This window comes from Uloborus diversus, chromosome 2, assembly GCF_026930045.1.
Source record: "Uloborus diversus isolate 005 chromosome 2, Udiv.v.3.1, whole genome shotgun sequence".
NCBI lineage: Eukaryota > Metazoa > Arthropoda > Arachnida > Araneae > Uloboridae > Uloborus > Uloborus diversus.
In genome coordinates this window covers 156862808-156889875 of record NC_072732.1, presented here as the reverse complement: position 1 = coordinate 156889875, position 27068 = coordinate 156862808, and the positions used below count along the sequence as shown (strand labels likewise).

At 33.8% G+C, this 27068-nt stretch overlaps 1 protein-coding gene across 2 annotated transcripts; it reads right to left on the bottom strand.

Moving 5' to 3' along the window:
* Window positions 1–94: 94 nt before the first annotated feature.
* Window positions 95–13088, bottom strand: LOC129217448 (protein regulator of cytokinesis 1-like). Of its 2 annotated transcripts, none has more exons than XM_054851749.1 (2): window positions 12993–13088; window positions 95–2168 (listed from the first exon to the last, which is right to left on the bottom strand). In XM_054851749.1, the coding sequence occupies exon 2, from the start codon at window positions 2156–2158 to the stop codon at window positions 326–328; it is 1833 nt and encodes a 610-aa protein (XP_054707724.1). In that variant the 5' UTR covers window positions 2159–2168; window positions 12993–13088; the 3' UTR covers window positions 95–325. The 2 variants fall into 2 exon arrangements, with proteins under 2 accessions (XP_054707724.1, XP_054707722.1); XM_054851747.1 differs by lacking the exon at window positions 12993–13088 and adding an exon at window positions 4031–4150.
* Window positions 13089–27068: the final 13980 nt, after the last annotated feature.

Sequence of the window (27068 nt, the reverse complement as noted above, 5' to 3'; positions counted from 1 at the left end):
TCGAAATTTTAAGAGCTATTCAACAAATGCAATAAGACAGAGCAATCTATATTAATGCTAAAACAATATAATTCAGTTCAAAACTATACAAAAAGAACATCAGTACAAAATTTTTACAAAGAATTTTTATGCTACTGCATGCAATTATGTTTTGACATGCTATTAAAATTTGCATTCTATGTGAATTACGGCCTTTTTATCAAAATATTCACAAAACAATCAAATTAAAGACGAATCCACCAGCTAAACACATAAAAGTCTTAAAACAGTTCTAAAACACTTTAAAAAAGTCATAAATAAGAGGTAAAAAAAAGCTACAATTTGGTTAACTTTTCTCCAACACACTTTCTCTAATAGATTTGCGAGAAGATTTATTTATATTTCGTTGTTTATTTCTGTTACTAACTGAAATACGCGTGCCTACGATTTTTCTTGATGTTAGAATTGAACTGCGGCATTGGTGCCTGGAGGTTTTGTTCAATGAAGCTCTAAATGCTGAAAATGTCGTCATGTCTTCGCTCGCAGGTAATGGAATATTGTCTTCAGTTTCTTTGAAAACTTCTTTTTGGTCGCAGAAATTAAGGCAATTTTTCACAGAAGTTAGCCTTACTTTGGTACTTTTCTTACCAACAGTCCGGGGACTATTTCGAGTAGTAGGCACAAGGGGAGTTCGATACACTGCTACACCTATTGAAGATTTCAAAAGTTTACTAGGTGCAGATCTAGGAACAGAACAGAGAGTTCTTTTAACACTGGGAGTCCCTAATGTTGCTTCATTTTCTACCTGTAGCATACGTTTCTTCCACCTCAATGCCTTCTCATTCTCTTTTTCAATTTTCCTTTCTTGCCGCTGTTTTTCAACTGAAGCCTGGTAATTTTCTCCATGATAAAGAAATTTAGTTTCATTTTCATTTTCAAACTTCTGTATGGCTAAAAATATTTCATTTTCAAGAGCAGGAAGGTCTTTTGCCAGTTTCTTTTTTTCTCTTTCTTCTTTTAAAAGATTTCCCCTGCGATTTTGATATCTATTAGGATCTCTTTCCTTATTTTCCAACACTATCAAGAGATCCCACAGTTTATCCCGCTTTTCAATTTTTTTTCTTATACTTTCAATTTTAGCAGAAAAAATTCGCCACTTTTCTACTTCTGATTCATGTGCTTGTAAACTCTCTTCCGAAAAATCATCCAACTCGAAAAAGGTAAAGTTTTTCTTTTTTTCATCAGAAGTGAAACAGGTTTTCCAAAGTGACTTTAACTCTTCTCTTAAATTACAAATATATGTCTTCAAGTTTTTCCTCTTCACTTCTTCACACCTGTCAATTTCTTCCTTAATAGACTGCAATGTTGAAGCTTTATAATCATTATGTTCAGCTAAAAAGTCATTTTTTTCACTCTCTGAAATTTCTAATCTTCCCCAAAGGTCACTCAATTTCTTTAGCAAGGTCATTTTTTCCTTTTCCATGTCTGCTTGCTTGCTTTTAACTTTTTTCACGACTTCTTCCAAACTTTTAAGTGATTCATCAGAAAGAAAAATATCATTTTCACTGCAGCAGAAAATTTTTTTCTCCAGAGGCGTTTCTGGTTGTATCTCTGTGACTTCTAAAATAGTCGTAAGTTCTCTCTTTGCCGAACATAATCTTTGAAACCGAACATTTCTTTCTGTTTTTAAAGTAGAAACATACTGCTCGATCTTAGATATGTCATTCAGACTAGGAACTGTAGATTTAGAGCATAATTCTAAGGGTTTCCATCCTATAAGTTGGCAAAATTTCAGTTGTACCGCATGGAGTTCTTGATATTTTTTAATTCTTTCTTCTTTTTGTTGTCTCAGATCATTCCATTTCTTTCTCAAGATTTCTTCTTTCTCAAGCAACAATCCTTGGATTTCTTCATCACACGGGACCAGAAGCTGTTTGGAGAGTTCAGAAACTTCTTGCCACAAATCTTTGATTCGTAACAATAGGCTATTGTAAGTAGCATTTTCTTCATTATATATGTCTTCAGAGAGTTGAGTGATATATTCCCAGGCCTTTTCACAACGGTTATTTTTTTTCTCTTGGGATAAACCGATCTGATCCCAAATTGAATAAAGTTTCTTCATATTATTCATTACTACGGAAAGCATTTCAGACTCAATATTTTCTATGTTTTTTTCCATAATTTTAGCACTAAAAAAAGAAAGAAAAAAGTACATAAGAATAATGAATTTTTTTTTAAAAAATATTTATTTAAAATTACACAGAATATATGATACACTTAGTTTTTATTAAGTTTCAACTAGATTACGAAATCAAAGCTGAAAACAATTGATGAATATACCAAAACAATGAAGATCAGATTTAAATTTATGTTTTTGTTATGACAAGTATATGACTACAGCTTGAACATCTTATATAACACCGATTTTTTGCTTCATCATATGATTTTCAATATTTGAGACTGTTAATGCACAACTTTTTATCACTCTTTTTAATATTAAAGCATTAACTTGCACTGGAGGCGCTGCCATGTGATAGATGAACACGTTGAAATTTTTACAAATGCAAATTTTTACAATAGCTTTTTAATGCATTCTGTGCAGGGTTGGGTTTTGGAGTATTCAAAACTGGTTTAGGACAGGACAGGTGGTTTTTACCATCCAAAACTGTCTTAAACCATCCAAAAGTATGCTAAAGCTCTAAAGCTATGTAATCTAATCAATTAGTATTTACTGCAATGATTGTTACGCATAAATATAAATATTAATAAGTTTTAATAAATGAGTATTTGATAATTATAATAATCTATTAATATTTTATATATTAATAGATTATTAGAATTATATAATATTTTTCTCTGAAATGTTCATTTAAAAATATTTTACTCAAAAAATTGCCAATAACTCTATTACATGACAACTTCCTAATGTAACAGCCATGGGAGCAAGTGTGGTGATGTGTTCAAGACGGAAAATATTTTGAGCCCTTCCACTAGGGTGAGCCGAAAAAAGGATATTTTCGAGAAGCAACTTTTAATAGCAAAAAAAGTTGTGTATTGCCATCCTGAACATGGGAGAAATAATAATAAAAAAAAATAATAATATTAATGTCTTCAGATCGCGCATTAGCAGCAAAGTTTGAAAAAAATTTTAAAAATGGTCAATTTTTAAATATTTTTATAAAAATCTAAATGTTTAAAATTTTTGTTCTAATCCTCTTTAAATGCTTCCTTTTAATAGTCTTTTAATATTTCTTTGAAAATATTTACATTCCTTTTCAGTTTTCAGTTTGCGTATAAGCCGCAAAGTTACGTGAAATCAGTAAAAAAACGACATTTTTAGCTTTTTTTGTACATTGCAGTATTTTTTCTTTTAGATCCCAGTTATGTATTTTTTTACAGTAAATGTGCACTATACAGCTCTTTGCTGTAACTGCAATTACATTGTGTTGCATTAACAACCCAGAACCCACTCCAAGCAAAGGCGCCCATATAGGGGCAAGGGGGGCTCGAGCCCTCCATCCCCTTGAAAGAACTTCCTTGCTTTTGGTACTTTTTTCTTTGCAGAAATGTAAAAACATTTATTCTCTAGTCATTAATGAATAAGTTATTAAAAATGAAATATTTTAATGACTCTAATCTGTCCTGAAATCGGTTTCCATGGAGAAAATACCCTCCTAACCGATGGAGAAAATATCTGAGGCCCCCCTCCCCCTACAATTTTGTATATCAGCGCCCTTGACTCCAAGTCGGTGGTTGCACTTTTTGTTCCACCCTGCAATTCCCAAGAAGACTGGACTTATTGACAGGACTTATACATTTGTAAAGTAACTTTCATAATTATATGGTTTTAAATAAGTTTCTACATTTCAATCAAGGTTTGAATTTGGACTTAGGATTCAGTTTTGGCACCAATGTTTAAAAAATATAAAGGTTTTCATATAAATCCATCTCTTCCCTCTAATACCTCAAAGAAATTTCTGCAGATTCACTGAACAGTTCCACACTCCATTCCACTGCCCGTGTGTGATATGGGAATTTTAAGAATTCATACCTAAGAAATTCCATTGACAAATGTAAGTGCTTGAGCAGCAGATGGTGCCCCTGCCATGGCGGGTTGTCTTATTGAGTTTCTTGCACCCCTTAAAAAGGAAGTGGCAGAAGTGATTACCATCCATTGTGTCATTCATCGTCAACACTTGGCTGCAAAAAAATTAAGTGGTGTTTTACAAGAAACCTTACAATTAGTCATTACTGGTAATAACAAGATCAAAGCTAATTCTCTCAATGATCGTCTGTTTCAAGAGCTTTGCCATGAAAATGATGAAAAATTCGAATGCTTGCTTTTACAAACGTCTGTGAGGTGGCTTTCCAAAGGAAACTGTTTGCGCCGTTTCGTTGAATTATTCGACTCTGCAGCTGAGTTTCTCGACTTGCATGATCCTGCTTTAAGTGAGAATTTGAAACAGCGCAAATTGGAACTTGCGTATCTCACAGATATTTTTGAAAAAAATGAACGAAGTCAACATTAAGCTTCAAAGAAACAAGATGAACCTCATCAAAGCCAAAAGCATAATTCCAGCATTAATTGCCAAATTCGAAATCCACAAGGCAAATATTGGCCGTAAAGAATTTATCCTGTTTCCGACTCTAAAAAAAAAAGTTTAATCGTGGATGATTAACTTCCAGAGGAAAATTTTTTAATTTTTATTGATCACCTTGATCAGTTAAAAAAGAAATGGAATCAAGGTTTGCAGATTTGATCAACTTACAAATTCCTGACTGGATTTTAGACCCATTTAGTTTTGAAGATTAAATAAACTGGAAAACTCTTTGCAGACAGAGTTTATGGATTTGAAATTTGATTGTGAATCAAAAATTACTTTCAAGCAATACGATTACGAACTTGCCTGGGTGAAGCTTATGGGTACTTACCCACAACTTTGGAAAAAAGTTGAACAGCTCCTCATCTCATTCCCCTCAACATATTTAGCTGAAAGAGGATTTAGCTCTGTAGTGCAGCTTTTCACGAAGCAAAGAAATAGATTGGACATCCGCCTCAAAGGGGACCTCAGATTAAATCTCACTAATATAAAGTCAGACATCAAAGCTTTAACGGAGTTCCATCAAGCACAAGGCAGCCATTAAAAAGGTTAAAAAAAAACAAATCTTAACAGTTAAAATTTTCAATTTTTTCCGGATTTCAATTTAAAAAATAGCATGCTACTGAAAAATGTAGTATTCTTATTTTTGTTAAGTATGTAAATGACGTTGGTTAATTAAAGCGCTTCAAATTACGTTCTTTCTTTTGGGGGGGGGGAGAGGGGGAGGGGTTAAGAATTAAAAAAATCAGTTTTAAAGCTAATTATTGCTTTATCATGCACTTTTTGAAGCTTTAAACTAAAATTAGGCGTTCAGTAACATTAATCTTCACTAAAATCAGCGCCATCTAACTTGTGTTTTTAAGGGAAGAACGTCGGGACGATAGGTGTGATTTAACTTTCGAAAGGGGCGATGGGCCAAAAAAGGTTGGGAACCACTGCTCTAGTAGTTTAGTTTAAATATAATACAGCTCCAGCACTCCGTATTTCGTTTGCACATGATAACTGAAGCTAATGACTGAAACGTCTTCAGGGGTCTGTCCAGGATTTTTCACAGGGTCCGTTTTTTGTGAAAAATCAAATAATTTTGTGAAAAATGAATTAATTTTGTGAAAAATGAATTAATTTTGTGAAAAATGAATTAATTTTGTGAAAAATGAATTAATTTTGTGAAAAATGAATTGATTTTGTGAAAAATGAATTGATTTTGTGAAAAATGAATTAATTTTGTAAAAAATCAAAAAATTTCGCAAAAAAAAAATTATTTTTATTAAAACGAAATTTTAGAATTTAGAGGTGGCACAAACTGCATTAATTAAACTTAAACTTAAAGTTGAGTGTTTTCCTCTTCTACGTCGAGAAAATCATTCTGGATTTTTTTTCTGATATTTGGCGGGGAGGGGGGGGGGGGGCATCGCTCTTTCAAGTATCAATATTTATCTACCATTCTACATTATGTTAAATTATACTAGATATATTTCTGTACAGTACTTAAAATAATTGTAACAAAAGTATAAATAAATAAAATAAAATTCAGAATAGGGTTCAGCATTCAACTTTTTGACCCAAGACACTCTTAAAAATCACAGAATTTCGTTCAAAACTTATAAATTCCGTGATTTTAACAAAAAAAAAAAGATATTTCAATTGTTTACCTCTTAACAAAGCGTAATAATCATTAAAAATTCGAAAAATCGGATTCCCATAGCGGATGCAAAGAGATCGCAATTCTCAAAGTGAAGGCATCAAAAGTATAAAAACGGCTTGTAAAAGAAATATTTTTGATAAAATTATTTTAAAATTGCATTTTAGAGTCCTATAATAAACATATCATTAATATCTGTGGACACAGTTGACTCAAAAAATAAAATAAAATGAACCATCTATTTAGCATTTTAATTTTTGACTCATAACAGAAAATGGAATTTTGCTTTAAAAACTTGAAATGAGAGCTCTAACAGAAATAAAGAGACTTTTCATTTATTTGAACCCTAATAAAACGAAGTTAGCTTGAAAAAAGAACAAAATATGATTCTCATATCGGATGTTAAAAGATTGCATTTTTCAAAATGTAGACATCTAAAGGAAAAAAAAAACGGTAATTAAAAGAGTTTATTTAAAGTTAATCATCCTTATAAGCATCGAAAAATCAAAGCCTATATAATTTTCTCCCAAAATAACAATTAAACATCTCACCGCACCATAAAAACGCAAATATTGACAAGCTGGCAAAATGATGAGAATATTTTCTAATCAAGTCATTATAAAGGTTCAACGCCAGACGCTAACTGGTGATAATTTTGAAGTTGGTAACACTATCTGAAGCGATCATATTTTTTCCTCTCCCTTACTATCCCTTTGCAGTTCTAAGTTCATTTCGCATATATATATTATTATTGTTTATTAAATCACGAGGGGAGAAAAGTGCTTACCAATGCCTTTTCAGAAAAGTTTACAAAAACACCGCTGCTAATTAGCTGTAATAAAACAAACAACCATTATATTTATTTGGCAGTAGCAATTATTTATCGCTTGCAGGAGCATCCCAAGAGTGCCGATTTTTTTTTTTTTTTTTTCAAAATTAGCCGATTTTGTATAAGCTGATCCCTTTAATTTGACTTAAAAAAAGGTTCCAAAAATTATCGGTTTATACACAGAAATATGCGTTATTTTGCTTTCAGATTTTCTCTTTCAATAAACAATTTGACAGATCCGATCTTGTTTATCAGAACTTTGTGAAGGGTCCGTTTTGTTTGATCGGGATTTTGTGAAAGGTCCGTTTTGTTTGATCGGGATTTTGTGAAAGGTCCGTTTTGGTTGATCGGATTTTTGTGAAGGGTCCGTTAACGGACCCAAATATCCTCTGGCCAGACCCCTGGTCTTAGTTTTGTGAGAGCGAGATCCAAGTCATTTTCCTTTCCATATTACATTAACAATATTCATCAAATACTTTTGCTCGCTTTTTAAGTCAGTTTCCAAAACTTCAATTTCTACCTACCAACTTGTTTCTAAGTTAATAATATTTCATTTTACAAAAACAGTTGATGCTTTACCCATAAATCAATAAATGTTCCTCTTTTATACTCCAGCTGTGGAATGGGTCATTAAACTGGTTAGTGAGTTGGAAGGTAGGGTGTTTTTAGTATAAGACAAGATATGGATTAATGAGAAAACCTTTATGCTTGCGACCCTGAATGCAAAAATTGAGTCACAAGTCCAACTTCTGTCCTTGATTGAAATGTAGAAACTTCTTTAAAGTCAAATAGTTATTATGATTATAAGTTATTTTACAAATTTATGAGTCTTGTCAATAACTACTCTCCTTGGGAAGTGCAGGGTGGAACACAAAGTACAACTGCCAACTTGGGGTGGGTTATGGGTTGTTAATGCAATAGAGTATAATTGCAGTTCCAGCAAAGAGCTGTATAGTGCACATTTACTGTAAAAATATATATAACTGGAATCTAAAAGAAGAAATGCTGCAATATACAAAATAAGCTAAAAACGTCGATTTTTGGTTCATTTCACGTAACTTTGTGGCTTATGCGCGAACTAAAAACTGTAAAGGAATGTAAATATTTTCAAAGATACACTAAAAGACCATTAAAAGGAAGCATTCAAACGGGACTAGAACAAAAATTTTGAACATTTGGATTTTTATAAAACTAATTGAAAATTGACCATTTTTTACCTTTTTTTCAAACTTTGCTGCTAAAGTGCGATCTGAAGACATAAATATTATTTTTTTAAAATATTTTTCCCATGTTTAGAACGGCAATACACAACTTCTTTTTGCTATTGGAAGTTGCTTATAAAAAATTTCCTTTTTTCGGCCCACCCTACCCTCTACCCACCCCACATGCATGCTTAAGGAAAAATTTATGAGCATAAATGCTGTAGATTTTGACTATGGCAGTTCTGGAATCTGTTTACTTTGAATTTTTCGTTTTTGACTTTTCTAACAAAATGGACCTAGTTTAAATTATAATATTAAAGTGTTTGATATCATAGTTCCAAAAACCTGAAACTCACCAATAACGGGGTCTGAGTGCTCTTCCCCAGAAATTTTTTTTGAAAGTCCAAAAAAGGCAATAATAGGCCAGTTTTGTAAAGTTCAGGGAAAGGAGGGGTTCAGGGACTCTCTTACATCAATTTTTTCAAACTGATAGTCCCAAAATCACTATATTGGGTGATCTTCAAAAATATTATAGAAAGAGGGGGGGGGGGCGCTGGTTCTCCCCGAAATTGCAGATTTGAAGATTTTGAAATTGAAAATTTAAAAACGAGATTGTACTCTATCTTTCATAACATTTATACGCTTTTTGAAAATGATGTCGAAGGGATGGAGTTCAAGAACTCTCCTTTGGCAATATTTCGAAATTGAAGTTCCAAAAATGCAATTTTAGACGATGTTGAATGATACTTAGTAAGTTACTGCCCTATAACCAGGGCTAAGGCAGAAATACATGAAATACACTGCCAGCTCAGTCAATTCCAGCCGAGGACTGCAGTTTTGTGCTTATTAGCACTCATCAGCCCGGCATAGGAGTGACTGAGCTGGAAGTGAAGGCAAGGCAGGTATATTCAGTAAGTTACCGTCCTATAGCTCAGTCACTCGTATGCCGGGCTGATGAGTGCTAATGAGTGGTGAACTTTACATAAAAGTTCACCAAATTAATTTAAATTCAATGATTTCATCATCAAATTCATAAAAACAAAAAAAAAAAAAAAACTCACTAGGTATACAAAATTATAAACACCTAGCTATAAGGGTAAATTTATTGGACAGGTTTGGTGACATATACTGACTATAGACATAGAGAGTCTAAATGTGCCTCTAATGTTTTATATTGATAGATTATCACACAAAATTGAAGAAATAAAGTGTTTCTTTGTAAGCCTATTTTTAAATAGCTAACAATGACTTGCTTTCATTCTTTGCTTGTGCAGAAGTTGCATATGTGTAGTTAAGTCTGGACTGAAGATTGCTGTAAACATGTCTTTACAAGTGTAGACAAACGAAGTGATACATATCTCATAAAATCTTTTCCAATACCCAGAATGTTTCACGGATTAGAGTGGTCATAGAGCAAAAAGGTCAAAATCCAAAATTTTTTAGTAAAATCATGCAGAAAAGGACTGAAATCCACAACTGTATCAAAAATGCGTATGGAAAGCACAATATCCAAAACTTAGAGAGAAAAAACACATCCAGCATCAAGCTCCCAGAAATCATTTAAATTTTGAAGACTTGAATTCAATTAATGTTTATTGCAATCAAGAATCACGATAGGACCCTACTCATTGGGTTTTTTGTTTCTACAAATGAAATGTAATGGAAATGAAGAAGAAACTCGAACCAGTCATATTCTTACAGGTAATTTTCTAAATTAGGTAATACATAATATATCAACAAAAAAAAAAAGAAGTAATAATTAGGTTGCAGCAATAAAGATAGTTATTATGGTCAATATCCACCAGTACACTTAACATAAAGATTGTTTAGGGTCAGACGGGGCAATTATGGGTCAAAATACCAGAACATCTTAATATTTTCTTACGTATAAAATATAATGGCATGGAGTAAGCTTATACAATTTAGAAATTATTCAAATAGTCCCTTTACCTAAAATTACATTATTATTTATTTTATTTTAAATAAATGAGTGACCAGGAATGACCCCAGATCGGGGCAATTATGGGTCACATGGGGCAAATATGGGTCACCCCCGTTTTTTAAAAGTAATCCATGTCAAAAGTAACTAACTATTCTAAATTATAATTTCTTAGCTCACCAATTAGACTTTTTAATGACAAAAAGTGTTATGTTTAAGAAATAACACATTATAATTGAAATAATTTGATGTTACTTTTACTAGTTGACTACAATTGGCTATTGCTCTTTGCTCTAAGCCCACAATTTGAAAAAGAAATTTCTTTAATAGTTGTATGCTACCTTCATCATTCATGTTTCTATCAACAGCAAGGATTTTTCTTTTCAATTTCAATTAACTAGGCTGAAAAAAAAATGCACTTATTTCAAATTATTTCTAGAAATGTCTTGCTTGAACAAACTAAAACTTCCGACACCTTGTTCCAGAAAATTAATTTTTCTTTTTCTTTGTCCAAAATTAAGTTACTTTCCCATTGTAGAATATGTTGCTTATCATACACAACTAAGTATATCTGATTTTCAAGTACAGAATAAATTCAGTTATTTCACCATCTTTTAACATTTTTAAAACAGGATTGTTTTTGCAATTGTGTTATTGCAAATTCTTCCCTCTTGTTTTGTCGTTGTCATAAACAATTCCAAAATAAGCTCATTTTGCATTTAAACGCTGTGTCTATATCAGCTTGTTGAGGTATTTTTATTTTTTTGCATGCAGGTTTTTTTTCTCATTGACTACATTTGTAACTTCGATTGCTCTTGCAGTTACAAGATAGACAAGCAAGTTTGATTTGTTATAACTATGGAGTTTGTCTCCTTATTTGGTACTAAAGTGATTTGCATTAATTTGTTCCTTATTTTGCTTCTTGATGTGCGCCATAATTGCATGCTGACATAAATTATCTTCAAAGCTGAAATTGATTTACTAGCCAAAGGGCATGATACTTAAGCAGCAATTGAAGATGATAAAATATCTAATGTTGCACTTGGAGCATTAAAATTTCTTTTTAAGAGAAAGTTTGGCATAGAACAGATAAGTTGAAATTAATACTTATATTATTCACGTAAAAATAAATAAGAAAAACATCTAAAATACCAGAAAATATACTGACCCAGAATAAGCTTGCTGAAACTGGGGTATAAATCAGCATACTTTTATGCTAACTTTTTTTTTAAAGAAGAAAAAAATATATGTAGGTATAAAAAGCTTAGACCATTTGCTATTAAAAAACAGCACCAACAAAATTATTCCTTCAACAGTGTTTCACCAACACGAATCTTTTTTGAAGATGTTTTTATAGAAGTGTGAAAACTATTTTTTCTCTCTTATTTACTTCACTGTTGTATTGTTTTTGACCTTGGTACAGGAAAATTGAATGTATAAGGATGACTTAGCATAATTTAGTTTTTTTTTTTTTTTTCTGCAAAAACATTTTTTAACAGTAAAAAGTTGGTGACCATTATTTACCCCGGAAAGAGAGTGACCCATAATTCCCACTGTGTGACCCTACAGTGTATATTGTAATGTATTTATATTTCTTATCGTTTAAATAAGCGAAATCAGGAAAGTTTGTATTTAAAACATTTTGAGCACAATCCAATGATTTTCAAGCTTTAAAAAACATTTCAAAGCCTTAAAACTTGAAAATGAGTACTTGAAAATGAACTTTTTTATTTGAAGCACAATCCACATTTTGAGCACAATCCAATGATTCTCGCAAGATTTCAAGCTTTAAATAACATTTCAAAAATTTAAAACTTGAAAATGAATACTTTAAAATGCACTTTTTTATTTGAAGCACTTTTTAAGGTTTTCAAGAGCTTACGAACCTTGTGCACAGTGGCAAACTGGGTCGAAAATGTGTACCAGGAAAAATACTTGACCAGCCCCCTATCCTATTTTCGTAATCCTCCCCCCTCCACCAAGCTGAACTAAATTAAATTTACCTAACTTGCTATCAGAGGAGTAGATAATATTCAACTCCCTGGGACAGCTGAAGCTTTTGAGCTCCCTTTTTTTTCATTTCCTACAGTGAAGTTAGAAAGAGGAGTGTTCTAAGATGGGAGGTTTTAAAGTTTGGAACTTCTAAAAGTTAAACTTTACACAAGTTTTTATAATTTATTAAATTTGTGAGAGGAATCATGTGAACGGAAGAAGGGGAGCTCTTCCACAAAGTTTTTAAAATTGATTTAAAAAATTTTTAAATACAGTTGAAACTCTACATATCGAAATTTTCTATTTCTCGAACTTTTAATAAATATCAATGTGCATTACATAGAAAACCTTTCCATATATCAAAAAAATCTCTATAGAGGTATTGAAATTTTTATTGGACATAGTGGGAGATTTTGTTTGACTTTAGATTGTTTGCTTCACAAAAATTAAAGTCGGGAGAAAAAAAAAACCTCATTGTCACTATGAACCTCGTAAGTTAGTCAGTTGAATCCTTACGTCTATTTAATCCTTACTTTTTGGGATAAATTCAAAAAAGTGGGCTGGGGCAGGGATAAATGTAAACATGATTCCAATCACTAAGTCATGAAGTTAAAAATTTTCATAATCGCTAAATGGAATTAGTCTTGGAGAAAACTCAACCTGTCAATTCATCTATTCATCCAAAAGTCACGGGGAAAGAATCTGAAGCTTTGTTGGGAATTGGAATTCTATTTTTTAAATCCCAACTGACCCAACATATCTTATGTAGACAAGTAAACTACAATAAAAGTAGGAAATCTATAATTACCTTGACTGTTAATGTATTTGGTCGTCTGATGTGGTAGAGATCCCTTGATTTTGAAATCTCGAGTTCCTTGGAATAACTTGGTCGTAACACCACTAACAGTCAACTCAAAGGATGACTATCCAGAAGATTAAATTCCTTGTAAGAAAACAAAATGCAGTTTTAGGATTCTGAGCCAAGAAGTTTCAATTTTGCTTTATTTTTCAATACTTAGCACTCATACTATATCAAACCAATGTTATCATTATCAAGATAAAATAAAGAAAAATTTTTTTTAGTTGAGAGTTCACACAGGGGCAGCCCAATTTCCTTAAATTAATATATATATATATATATATATATATATATACTTTAATGATAGCACAATGATCCATTTCACAAGAACATTTTAAGTAATTGGCAGTAAAATTTTTCGAGTCATGTCAATCAAGCAGTTTTGAAGCTTAAAAGTAATTTATGCTGGATTTCTTTGAATGCTAATTAATACACCTCAGTATTGCATTATGAAAATTAATGAAATAAACGTTCACCAATTTAATTTGAATTTAATGATTTCATCATCAAATTCATAAAAACAAAAACTAACATTACTAAGCTAGCTTTCAAAATTATAAACACATAGCTATAAGGGTAAAACGTTGGTAAGGATATAATCTCCCCCGGAATAATTTGAAATTAAAATCTTACCCTTGAGGAAATCTTTGATGATGAAAAAAGTGTGGGGGCAGTATCCCCCTTACCCCCCCCCCCCGAATTGTAGTCACTAATTCTGTAGTTACTTCAATATTTGCTTTACAAAATATAAAGAAATGCTTGTGCCTTGTCCCCTTGCTGACTCGCGACGCGTTTCAAAACCCATGAGGCTCCTTTTACGATATGCTACTTCCACCCACTGATGAAGAAACAGCTTAATTGTGCTTATGTGAACATTCTACATCTACAAAAATGCACTCTACAAAACATTCTACAAAAATCTTTACAAAATTGAATTATTTTTCAAAGGCATATATTTTTACTTTCAGATAATTTTAGCTATTTTTCCTTCAAAGAATATTATTGATCTGTATGGGCGGATCCAGAGGGGGGGGGGGGCATGAATGCCATGCCCCCTTCGTGAGAAAATTTCAAGAATAGTTTTAAAAAACCTTTTTTTAAGCATAAATGCAAAAAACTTCCCTTATAATGCATACACAGTCTAACAATAAGGAAACAATGAGAGGGGGCCATCGCTACTCTGAAAAAATTTCAAAAATAGTTAAAAACCTTTTTCAGAGTTGAATATTAAAAAAATCTTTATTATTCCTCAAAGTTTAACATGAATACAAAAAAATCCTTATTATTCCTCAAAGTCTAACATGAACATAAAAACAACACCGAGGAGCCATAAAACCACACTGGGAGAAGTTTTAAGTATAGTTTTTTAAGCCTCTTTCCTCGCTTAAATTGAAAAAAAATTCATCGTAATTCATGTGAAGTCTAACATGAATGGAAACAATGCCAGAGGGAAGGCATGGCCACCCCACAAAAATTTCAAAAAAATCAAGTGTATACCAAATATTTGAGTTGATTTAGCAATTATGACCGCAGTGTCTGCCACAAAGGGAACAAGAATACCCGGATGGTTTCCGGTCTCTTTGGAAGGTACACATATTTTTTTGCTATGTCAGAAAAAAAATAACCAATCTTAAAACCTAGGGAAAATTTCTGTCTAGTTTCATATGTAATTCGATATAAAAGTATGGTATTTTGAGAAATAGATTCACACCCAGGGCCGATCCTAGGGTTTCACCCGCCCGTGTGCAAAGACCTAATGCTCCACCCCTGAAGAGCAATTTGCATGTTTTGACTAATACTTAACGCCCATATAAATCATGCTTCAAATTTCTGTATCAAGTTCTAATTTAAAAAAAAAAAAAAAACAGAAGAGGGATGAATTTATGTAAATAGTTAGAAACTCCTTAGATACGATTTATATCTTTGAAGAAAGTAATAGGTTCCGAACCGCATTTTATAGTACGTCTTTGGTGACATCAGAGGAAGTGGGGAGGGATCGCCCCCAAAAAATATACAAAATTGGCGGATGAAAAATAGCTGTAATTAATCCTTGGTTGTGTTTGGTTGCAAGGACAAAAGAGTCGGGAACATTCAAGGTCCATAGAGAAATTTTCAATATTGACGTCGAAAAATGCAATTTTAGGAAATTTTTCGAGACTTCAGGGGAAAGTAATGTTGGTCTTTCCTTGAAATTCTTTCAAAATTGATGTCAAATTGCAGCTATTTTTTGTGACCTTAGTTTAGGAAGGATCGGCGCTTTTCTGAAACAGAAGTTTTAAACACGCAATTTCGTGTTTTCTTTGTTGAAATTGCTGGAGGGAGGAAGATTCGGTCGTCTCCTATCGAAAATTTTCGAAATTGAAGTTTAAAACTCAAATTTAGGCTGTCTTTGGTGACGTTAGGGTGTCTGGCATCTTTCCTCTGGTAGTTTATCGACACTATTGTTTCAAAAACACATTTTTGGCCAGATTTGGACACGATATAGGAAACGGGAAAGTATTCTAAACTGAAATATTTTCGGATTTAAAATCAATTTTTGACTTTTTTTGTGAAGGAAGGATTTTGGGGAGCAATTTTGTGCTATCTTTAGTGACGTTAAGGAAACCGGGAAGCTTCAGCGGATCTTTCTGAATATTTTTCGATATTAATATCTGAAAAATACAACTAAAGACTTTTCTCCACCTCACTTTGGCGATTGATAGGGGATGCCGGATGCCCTAGCGCTGTAAAAATTTACATAAGCCATCCGGAATTTTTTAGGAATGGAAGTCCCAAAATCATATTTTAGGCATTGTTTGATAACGATGGGACAAAGAGCGGGCAGGGGTTAAGTGTGCCCTCAAGAATTGTTTTTTGAAACTGAAGTCAATTTCAGGCTAGTTTAGGCAGGAAGGGTTTGGTGGTTCCACGGAACCGTCTAAAAACGAAATTTTGAGCTATAGTAATTACGTTGGAGAAAAGGGGGATCCGGGGTATTTCCCCCAAAGTTATTCGAAACTGATAATCGAAAAACGAAATTTTAGTCTGTTTTTCAATACTTTAAGTGTGAAAGGGTGGGATTGGGGACCTCTAAACAGACGCTAATTCAGACTATCTTTGGTAGTAATGTTAGGGAATGGATTTCAGGGCCCTCTACTGCAAAAATTTCGAAAAAGAAATTCGAAAAATGCCATTGAGCATTTTTTGATGATGTTAGAAAGGGCTGTCTCCAGAAAAGATATTTTGGAGCCATCATTTTTAGGCTATGTTTGATTACATTAAGGAAGAAAGGGTGAATAAGAGACTTCATTGGATCCTTAAAATCGGTGACTCAACCAGCGAAATTTTCCGAAATTAAAATCCTAAAAATACAGTTTGAAGCCTTCTTTAGTCTCGTCAATGCAACCTTTTGATCTTTGTTTTGGAGCCACACTTAAAATTTGTAACCCGAGGAAAAGGCCCTGTCCTTCTACCTGATCTGAAACCGGGCAGTTCATTCGTGATTTTAATTAGAAAAAATTGCTGTAAAGAAGGAAAATTAAAAATTTTAGTTCGTTGATTATATATGTTTGACTCTAAGGGGAGTTGCAATTTTCCATTGTCTCTCCAGTCTCCACGCATCCACGACTGCTGAACACAGAATTTGTTGTTTGAAATACTTGCGAGAGTATTCTATCAGTCAAGTTTTTATTTATTTTTTTTTTTTTTGCGCAAAATATGTCTCCATTGTTTAGGTTCAATAAAAACTTGGGAGGCTGGGTGAAGTATTAGCGGCCTTTAGGAGGCAGCCTTTCATGCTTCGGGGGGGGGGGGGATTTCATCATTGCCCCTCCCCTGTATCCATGCCTGATTACCAGTTCTGTCACAAATTTTGCAACCAAATGAAGTGTAAAGAGTCGATATTAATGGATAATGGAACAACACAATGTTCTCTAACATTCCATTTTTCTTAATACGCTATGCTGTTGAAAAATTGGCACTTACTTTGATAATTGAACGTTTGAAATTCAGCATATTTATTCGACTTATTACATTATCTTTTGAGAAATTCTTGAGGAATTTTGCCTGATTAAAAGGACTATATGATGCGGCCTGCGGCCGCCCCTTGCTTTGGCCGCCCTTGTGCGGTGCACACTCTGCACACCTGCTAGGATCGGCCCTGTTCACACCGCCAACAAGCCAATATCTCGCTACTGGATAAAACGAAAACTATTTTTTGAGCCTCTAATTTAAGAAATGGTAAGTTATTTTAGTATTTAACACCTACACAGATTAACTATATCATATGCAATACTAAAATGAAACTAAAGAAATTCCAATTTGAGAAAAAAAAGCATAAGTACAATTAGATCCGAAGATTTTGTATGATATAACGCTTTTGTGTTGGTCTTTTTCATATTTTAAATGTGTTTCATTTCAAAAACTTAGTTTTTCCAATTTTCAAACTAAAAGTATGAATTTTACTTACAAATTTACGTTCCAAAAACCCTACACTTATGTACATTGGAAATAAAAGCAGCTCTTAACTTAAGATTCAAAGAAATTTGTCCAGAAATTTTTAAAGAAATACATTCTATGTATATAGTAATATTTTTAAAATATTTATTTACAAGCCTGTTAATAGATATACTACCTGTTTTAATATTCCATCCGAACAGATGAAAGAAAATTTGTTAGTAAAAAGTTAATAATAAAATACATTTAATGATTGCGCATTAAGGTAAAGTTAGATTTAAGTTTTAACCCGGCTTTATGCTGTGCTATGTAATTATTCTTCATTCCCTTTTTAATATGGGACCCTCCAAACCACTCCTCTTGTTAATATTACCAAATATCATCTGCAAACCGCATTTAAAAAAGTAACTTGTAAAAGTTTCCAGGGGAGGGTACCCCCACCTTTCCTTTTCGCCAACACTGTTCAAGATCAGTTTAAATTTTGTTTTAAGCGCCTGAGTTTCAAAATGTTTCCGAGGGAGAACTCCTCCCCCCCCCCTTACGCCATTGAAAGTTTTTGGAGCTTCAGTTTCGAAAAAATTGCTGGTCCTCTAAGAGTTACTCATGAATCATGGATTGCCTACATTTCTAATTTAAAGAGCTCAATTTCGAAAAAATTTTGGGAGTGGACCTCAGAATCTCTTCAATCCCTAACCTTACCAAAGATAGTCTAGAACTCGTTTTGAAGTCTATGAATTAAAAAAACGAAAAATCCTGGGATGGGCCTTTAAATCTCTCCTCCCCTTAACATCACCAAAAATTGTCTAAAACATCCTTTTTAGAGCCACAATTTCAAACAATTTCCGGGGGAGCGATCCAAACCTCTTCTCCCCTACCATTACCAAAGATAACTAGAATGCATCTTTAAGATTGTAAATTACTCATAGAAAAATTTCTTTGTGTGGGCCCTCAAATCTCTCCTCCGCGTATCATCACCAAAGATCGTATTAAACTGCGTTTTTAGCTCTACAATTGCAAAAAAAGAACCTCCGCACCTCTCTCTTCTTAACATTATTGGAGATAATGTTTGCATTTTTAAGGTTTCAATTTCAAAAAATGGGGGAAGGGGGGTCTCACCCGAGCCCTTAATATTACAAAAGACAGTTAAAATGCATTTCTAAGATTACAAATGAGAAAAATTTCCTTTGATGGGCCCTCAAATCTCTCCTCCATCTAACATCATCAAAGATCATCTAAAACTCCATTCTTAGAGCTACAATTTCGAAAAATACGTAGGGGAGCGCCACCGAATCTCTTCTCCCCTAACATTACCAGAGATAGTCTAAAATGCGTTTTTAAGACTACAAATTCGAAAATTTCTACGGGGGAAAATCCCCCGGACCCCTTTTACTTTGGAGTTAACATTATACTTATGGTTGCTTCATATCGGCTTCCTCTTCAAACAGAAGTCCTATACAGTCGCCTCAGAAACTACTAGTACTCATTACAGGAATACCACTTTGAGGTGACGATATATGCACACATTTGTTAAGAAAAGAGGAAAATTATTGGGAAGACTATACAGCCTTTATGTTCAACTTGTGTCAATTCTTAAAAAATGCTCTGGTTAAAAGGTGGGCTATATTGATATTTCTAAAATTCTAAAATTTCCAAAGCATCATATTTTTCCAAATGGCCTTGAACGAACGGATCAAAAGAATGAATGATCCTCTGATGAACGGATTATTAAAAAGAATGACATGGCCTACCTTTGTTACAGACTATTTTTGATAATGTTAGGTATTCAGGAGGGGAGATATTCTGGTTACCTCCCGTGGTCAACTCCGTAGTTGGATTTCTAAAAACAGTAATTTCCACCTGGGGGGGGGGGGGGCATGGCGCAGACTTCACCATTGAAATTTTTAGGGGGGAGTGTTTTGACGGGTATTTTTCTCATTTTTAGGGAGGGGCTCTTGCTTTTGGGGGGTCTTCACAATATTTAGGGAGTGTGCCCTTGCTCTTAGGGGAGGTAGGCATCCCTGATAAAAATATAATTGTAGATTACCTTCGACTATTTGAAATGAGGGGGGAGGGGTTACCAGGGTTCTCTCCCTGTAATTTTTGAATTTACATTTTGAGAAACGCATTTTAGGTGATTTCGGGTGATGTTAGAAAGAAGAGAGATTCAAAGCCATCTTTGGAAACTTTTTGGTATTGGATCTCCAGGAATGCTATTTTACTATGCCAACCTACGATAATGTTAGAGGAGGAGTAATCAAGGGTTCTCACTTGGAGCATTTAGGAAATTGAAGTCAAAATTTAAGACGATCTTAAATGAACGAGAGAGGGGCAGACGCTACCCTTAAAACGGTTTTGAACTTTTCGTTTCAAAACCGCAGGTTTATTCTTATCATCTGTAATATTTCTGGGAGGTGTTTGTTTCCTTTTTAATTTGTAATATGCAGGGTGAGTTTGATCAAATCTGCCATACAAAAGGGGGTGATAGAAGAACACAAACAGAGCATAGGACCACCCATTACCGGGTCCAATCCTTTAACGTAACCGAGTTATGGTAGATATAAGGAAAATGAGTAAAATTGAGAAAATGGCCGAATTCTGAGATTCCTTTAGGATCTACACACAAAATAAGTACATATTTGGAAAGAGCAGACTAAATTCTAAAAAATGACTTTTTCCTCCACTAAGATAATCGCATTTTACAACAAGCTACAAGACTTGAAACATTGGACACACTCAGAATTGAAATGGTGCCAAAGTTTTCAATCGACATTTTCAAAAACAACCGTATGAGCTACAATCGGGCAAATCTACCAAAAAACAGACAAATTTCCCTAGCTTTCAGATGATACAATAACAAATCATATTGGGCTTCAAGTTCAGCAGAAATTCAAGCTTTTGTTTGAAACAGTGTAAAAATCTGCATTCGTTGAAAATGGAAAACCAGCAAAGAGACTGTTTTAAATTAACCAATAAATTGGGGATACTGTTCAATCAGAAAATCCCGATAGGGCATTTGAAGAATGTGTAGGGTATCCATTGTGTTGGGAAACTATTTCCGCTCTTTCTGGAACAGGAATAGCATCAAGTAAGCCAGGCAAATGATGTTCAATGAACTCTAAACATGTGTTTCCTGTTAGGCTACTTCAAAACAAATACGGACTAATCAAATGATCTTCGATTCCACCAAACATTTAAGTTAAATCGAGTTTGGAAGGATAAGCTTCAGGTTAAAAGAGGATTATGTACAGCTTATACTAAAGTGCCAGTTTAGCAAATTTATGATGCCCTCTTTCGTCAACAACAACTCATCTGTCCATAGTATGTTCCTTAGAAAATGGTATTCTTCAATTTCTCGGGCTAGTAGCCATCTACAAAATGTTACCCGCTTTTCTAAATCAGGAATGCGTTTTTCAACATGATGGTAACCTTGCTCATTTTCAAATGCCATTCAGAATTTTTCTGACTGAACATTATCCCCCATGGATTGGTCGTCTATGTCCCATTTTTTAGTCACCTAAATCACCAGACCTGAGGCCAGTGGATTTCTTTGGGGATTCTTAAAACAAGGAAGTATACAAAACAGAAGTGACCAGTTTTCAGAAATTGAGCAACCGGCTTGATGGAACAACAGTGAAACTAAGAAATGAAATTTCACTTAGAGCAACGGTTGTTTAAGTTCGCAAAAAGGCAAGGGCAATGTATCAGGAGTGGCGGCGACCAATTTCAATATCGTTTGTAAATTTTGAAGATTGATTAAATGTACTCATTGTGTGTGTGTGATGTTAGTGTAACTTTCTATTATTGATTTTTTCCTATGTATAAAGCATGTTAAAGTAATGCTTTTTTTATTTCTACTTATTGATTTCTCATATTTTTTCTAAATGTTAAAACTATTATATTCATATAAAAATTTCATTTTCTTAAAAAAAGAAATCAACATGCTTACGTGAAACAGAAAATTTAAAACAGAAAGGGCGACTCTTCACTGGTTTTCCATTTTCAACGAATGCAGATTTTTACACTGTTTCAAACAAAGGCCTGGATTTCTGCTGAACTTGAAGCCTAATATGAATTGTTGTTGTATCATATGAAAGCTAGTGAAATGGGCCAGTATTTGGTAGAATTGCCCGATTGTAGCTCATATTCTGAGTGTGTCCAATGTTTCAAGTCTTGTAGCTCGCTATAAAATGCAAGTATCTTGATGCGAAAAGTGCCATTTGTAGGATATAGTCAGCAATTTCCAAAAATGTACTTTATTTGTGCATAGATCCTACAAAAATCTCAGAAATCGGTCGTTTTCTCAGAATTTTATTATTTTACTCATTTGTTTATTTTAACCATAGCTCGGTTACGGTTAAGGATTGGACACGATAATAGGTGGTTCTATGCTCCACTTGGACTCTTCAATCACCCCCTTTCGTAAGGCAGATTCGATCAAATTCACCCTGTATATTGTAAAGTATTTGAATAATGTTTCAAAATATTTCTTTTCACATTGATAGTAAAAATACCGCCCTCTTTTAAAAAAAGAGAGATTGTTTGGGACAAAAAGTCGTGCCTTACACTCCCAGTTATATCACTACAATGTAGAAATATTAAACAGACCCAGGAGATGTGCCATGCATGCAAAATTCTTCATTCTTCTTTTTTTTTGGAAGGGGGAGGGGCATTAGTGACTATTTTTTTCTTCTAGCTCCATTGTAACCAATTTTCTTCGAAAAAATCATTACAGTAATAAACTTAAATCTGATAATATTTTTTCGCAATAATCTTGACAAGTTACGGTCCTTCTTCCTGATGCACTCTTGCCAAGAGTCACTCCAGTATCCCTAAAAGGTATCACAACAGTCTAAAATGTAAAAAGTATTTTTACTGAGACTGCAAACACTCGTATTTCAAACAAATAAAATATTAGGCTGGAAATTGAAAATTTTCTTATTTATAACCAAAAAATCACTCAAATGGATTTGAAAAATAGAGAGAATCGAGTGGAGGTATTGTGAAAACCCCTTCCTGAAAACTCGCGAAGGGGTTTCCACAGTATTTTTATCAGTAATTAAAACAAAAAAGAAGATAGGGACATAGCAAAGAAAGGGAAGGACTGGGTCCCCAAAACTTATCCCTTCAATTTATGTTACCAAAGGTAGCCTAGAAGAGAGTTTTTGAAACTTTGAATTTGAAAGAATGGCCCGGGGAAGAGTTCGAAATCCCATCTTTTCTACTACCACAGCTTTTACGTATTTAGGACGTCAATTCCTAAAAGCTACAAGGATAGCACTCTCACTCAAATCCCCAAGAAACGCCCAGCCTAAATCGGGAAGAAACACACCCTATTCACCATTAATGATTGTCAAAATTTTTGTTCATAGGACCTCAATCTGTAATGTTTTCCGGGAATGCCCTGAATCGCCTCTCGACTTAATATCATCAAAGATTGTCTAAAATTTCTATTTTAGAGCTTCCATTTCAAAAAAATTAATCTGCGGGAGTGCACCCGAACTCCCTGATAATATCATTGAAGATCATCTACAATTGCATTTCTGCAATTTCAGTTTCGGAAAATATTGAGGCGATCCACGAACTTTTCCGCCCCCACAAACATTACCAAAAATCCTCCAAAAATTACACTTAAATGTGCTACTACCGAAAATAGTCTGAAATTGTGCCACTCCTTACCTCAAAATGTTTCCAAAGATGACCTGAAATTGCGTTTTACCTTTCATGGGAGGATTCTCGAACTATTCCTTTCCAAAGATTACCTAATGTTGGGAAAAATCTGAATTACTTTTGAAAAGAACCTTAAAATAAAATTTTCAAAAGTGACTGACTCTTGATCAGGTAATTATGTCCAACACCTGCTATTTCTTTACCTCTTCCTCCCAATTTTTTTTCTTTTTCCTAAGTCTTCAAAATGCTGCACTTCGTCAGCCCTCTCCACCCACTAAAACCACTAAAGAGCTTCTCAAACCTCGTTTTCAGGGCTTCAATATCGAAAAATTTCCAGGGGACAATTACCAAACGCCTAGTTTGCTAAAAGCATCGAAAATTGTTTAAGACTACTTTTATGAAGCTTCAGTTTTGAAAAATGGCCGAACCCCAAACATTACCAAATATGGTCCACAGTCGCGCTTTTAAGATTTCAATTACGAAAAAAATTCGGACGAGGGTCCAACTGCTCCCGTAAGAAATTTGAAAATGAAAAATTTACAATTGCGAAAAATTTAAAGTAGAGATCATTTAAATCCCTCCACCTAGTATAATTGAATATCTCTTCGTTTTTCAGGACTTTAATTTCAAAAGAGTTTTTGAGGAGAGCTCCAAAACTGCCCTGCCCGTAAAATTATCGGAGTCAGTTTGAAACTGCGTTTTTAGAAATTAAATTTGGAAAAGTGGGCTTAGAGGTGATGGATTTCGCTCTATTTTTTAAAAAAAAACAATCCGGGGCAACTTTAAAAAGTCCTATTCCTCTCATCACACTAACTTTAACAAATATAGCCTATAATAGCATTTGAAAATTTCAATTTCTAGAAATTTCCGCAGAAGGGCTCCGAATTCTTCCTCCCCGTAGCATCGCCAGAGACCGTCTAAAACTGCGTTCTTAGGACTGCAATTACAAAAAAATTCTGGGGGAGGACCACCGATCTATTCTCCCACCAGAAGCGAGATTTTTTAAGAACGCCCCCAAAAACTATTTTTTGGGTGCGGCACTGTATGACAGTATAAAGAGGACTAACAGTATGAAGTCCTTTCCCCGCATCGAAAAAATGAAAAGATCAGGGCACTGTTACTCCCCCCTCAAAACAATAAAATTACAAAAAAAAGTGGGAAGGGGAGCTATTCTTGGTTGTTTGGGCCCCCTCCAAAATAAAAACATATATATGCCACTGCAATATGTATATTCATTTGCAATTATCAATTAATACAGCATGGTTATCTATTTATTTATTTTTTTTCCATGGCCCTATAGTTTCATAAAACATGTTTTCTATCATTCTTTGAAGTTTTAAAACATTTCCTTGTAATGGCACGCGGATGAATTACTGAAACATGATATAGACTTGAGTTAGACCTATAAGGGAAAATATAATGATGAAAAATGGGGAAATCAAGAGTAACAGAGATTTTTCTCGAACGCTACGCATGTTAGTATGTTTCACATAAGGCAACATCTTTATTTTCAGAAGGAAAAAAAAAAACTTTTTTGCTGTTTCATTGTTTGCTCAAAAAGACATTTTGAATTTAGAAGGAAAAAAAACACGATTACATTCCGAATGAATTCTGTTACTTTTTGAAAAAAAGTAACGTTTACGTGCTCTTTTGATCAAAACTGTGTTTTGGAATCAAACCTAGCTTAATTCTTTAATATCTATATCGCTGATTCTTTGATGAGCACTGAACTTTAATGTCTTGTGCGTTAACCATTTTATCAGTGGTCATCTTTATTTATAGCAGCATCTTTATCCTGTTTTTCCCCCATCTACGAGTCAACAATTCGAATAATTTACTCCGTTATTACGTTAACTCACTTGTGTTCTTACAACTCCTCACTGTTCAATGGTATTTCATTAGTAAATTGTAACTGGAATACATTGCAAAGAGTCTAAAGTTTCCGCTTTTGAAAAATGCATATTTGAAAAAAAAAATATATGTTTGAAAAAATTTTTGATGACTCTTTTTTGTTCTTCAGTTTTTAATTTAGCATGTTTCCTTTATTTAAAAGCAATCAGCCTTATTCGTTCGTCATTCATTTTTATTTATTTTCGAGACTTAATATTAACAGAAAACAATTTTAAATATTAATAATGTAAAAAAGAAAATAAACGTCAATCACTCAAGAAACCAGCACTGAATAAACTTAAGTATAACACTAAAATCCTTGTCAAACTCCAATCTTGTTGCGACTTCTGGATAAACACAACGACACTTTCTGAAATTGACACCCTCTTTTGGTCTTCACTTACTGTTTTACGCTGATCAATTACCATGATTGAAACACATTTGATTTTCATAAGATGTGTGAAAATAATCATTATTAAATGACAAGAAAAAATTGTAACTTTGAAAAATGAAAAAATGCTAATATTTTTCTTCTAAGAACAAAAAAAAAAAGAGAATTAAAAAAAAATGTGGTTAAAGCAAAATTTGCCGCTTCTGAAAATTTTGGCATACTTAGGTCTATTGGGAAATTGGGCCCTGGTGTCAATACCTTTCAGAAAAACTAATTCCCTCAAGTGCATCACAAATCGCTTGGAAGCTAAAATTTGACCATTTGATGCTCTTCAACTACATCCTGAGAAATGTTGAAAGAGCAAACCGGTCTTCGGCTTTGCATTTGCCTGAAGGGAGAGGGGTTCGGTTCCCGTGACAGCTATTAACGCCTAATTACTCCCCTCTGTGTGAAGCTGTTTAGAGAGGGCTCTTTATTTCCCCCCCCCCTATGAACCGAGTGAAAATCCGCGCCATCTACATTTGAAAGTTGTCAAATGAAAATTCTAGCTAAAGTAAACAAACAGCCTTAAAAAAAAATCAATGGTGGGCAACTTTAAAAAGTCTCATTCTTTTCATTATACTAACAGCAACAAATATAGCCTTTGATGGCTTTTTTAAGGTTTCAATTTCCAAAAATTTTCGCAGAAGGCCGCCAAATTTTCCCTCCCCGTAGCATCACAAGAAACTGTCTAAAACTACATTCTTAGGACTACGATTTCAAAAAAATTCGGGGGGAAAACCCCCTAATCCCCTACCCAACAGAAGTGAGGTTTTTTAAAGAGTGCCCTTCTAAACCTATTTCTTGTTTGCGTCACTGGGCGACGCGTTGGGGGGGGGGAGGTATAAAGTTCTTCCCCCACCTCGAAAAAATGAAAAATCAGGGAAATTTTGATACTCCCCGCCCCCCTCAAAAAAATTTTAAATTACAAAAAAAAAGTGGGAGGCATATCTTGGTTATATGGGCCCCCTCCAAAATAAAGACTTATACACGCCACTGATGGTGGTACCCCCATTACTGAAGCTCTGCTCACGCCCCTGTACTTACCTCAAATTGGATAAGACGCCAGTTACTGCACGAGTTGAACATTAAACATCGAAAACTCAGTAGAATTAAACGCGAAATGAAATATTTGATTGGCCGAATGCTTTTTGCTTTCATCTGCTCGGCCATGAACCATGAACGCTGTTTTGACATATAACTGTTCAAAAAATTTGTTTTTGTAAACTCGCGGTTAGCTCATTTCACTTCAACTTCTTTTGACGGGTAAAAAATAAATTCTGCAGTTAAAAAAAGGAACTATTCTTTCTTTTTTTTCCTATAAGAATGCAATAAAAAACTACGTCTACGAGTATAGAAATGTAGTATGTCGATTTAAAAAAAAACCATTACGCTGCATCTCAACTGCAATGACTTTTTTCTTTAAATATTTTTATATTATAAACTGTGCGAAAAAGTCTATGGGAATTCAAACATTAAAAAAAAATACATTGTACATGTTTACTCTTTCTATATTGAAAAAAAAATCATATTTTTTTGAGCACCATATTTATATCATCGAATGGGCTTCAAGACTGTAATGTTATGGTGTAAACAGAAATTTG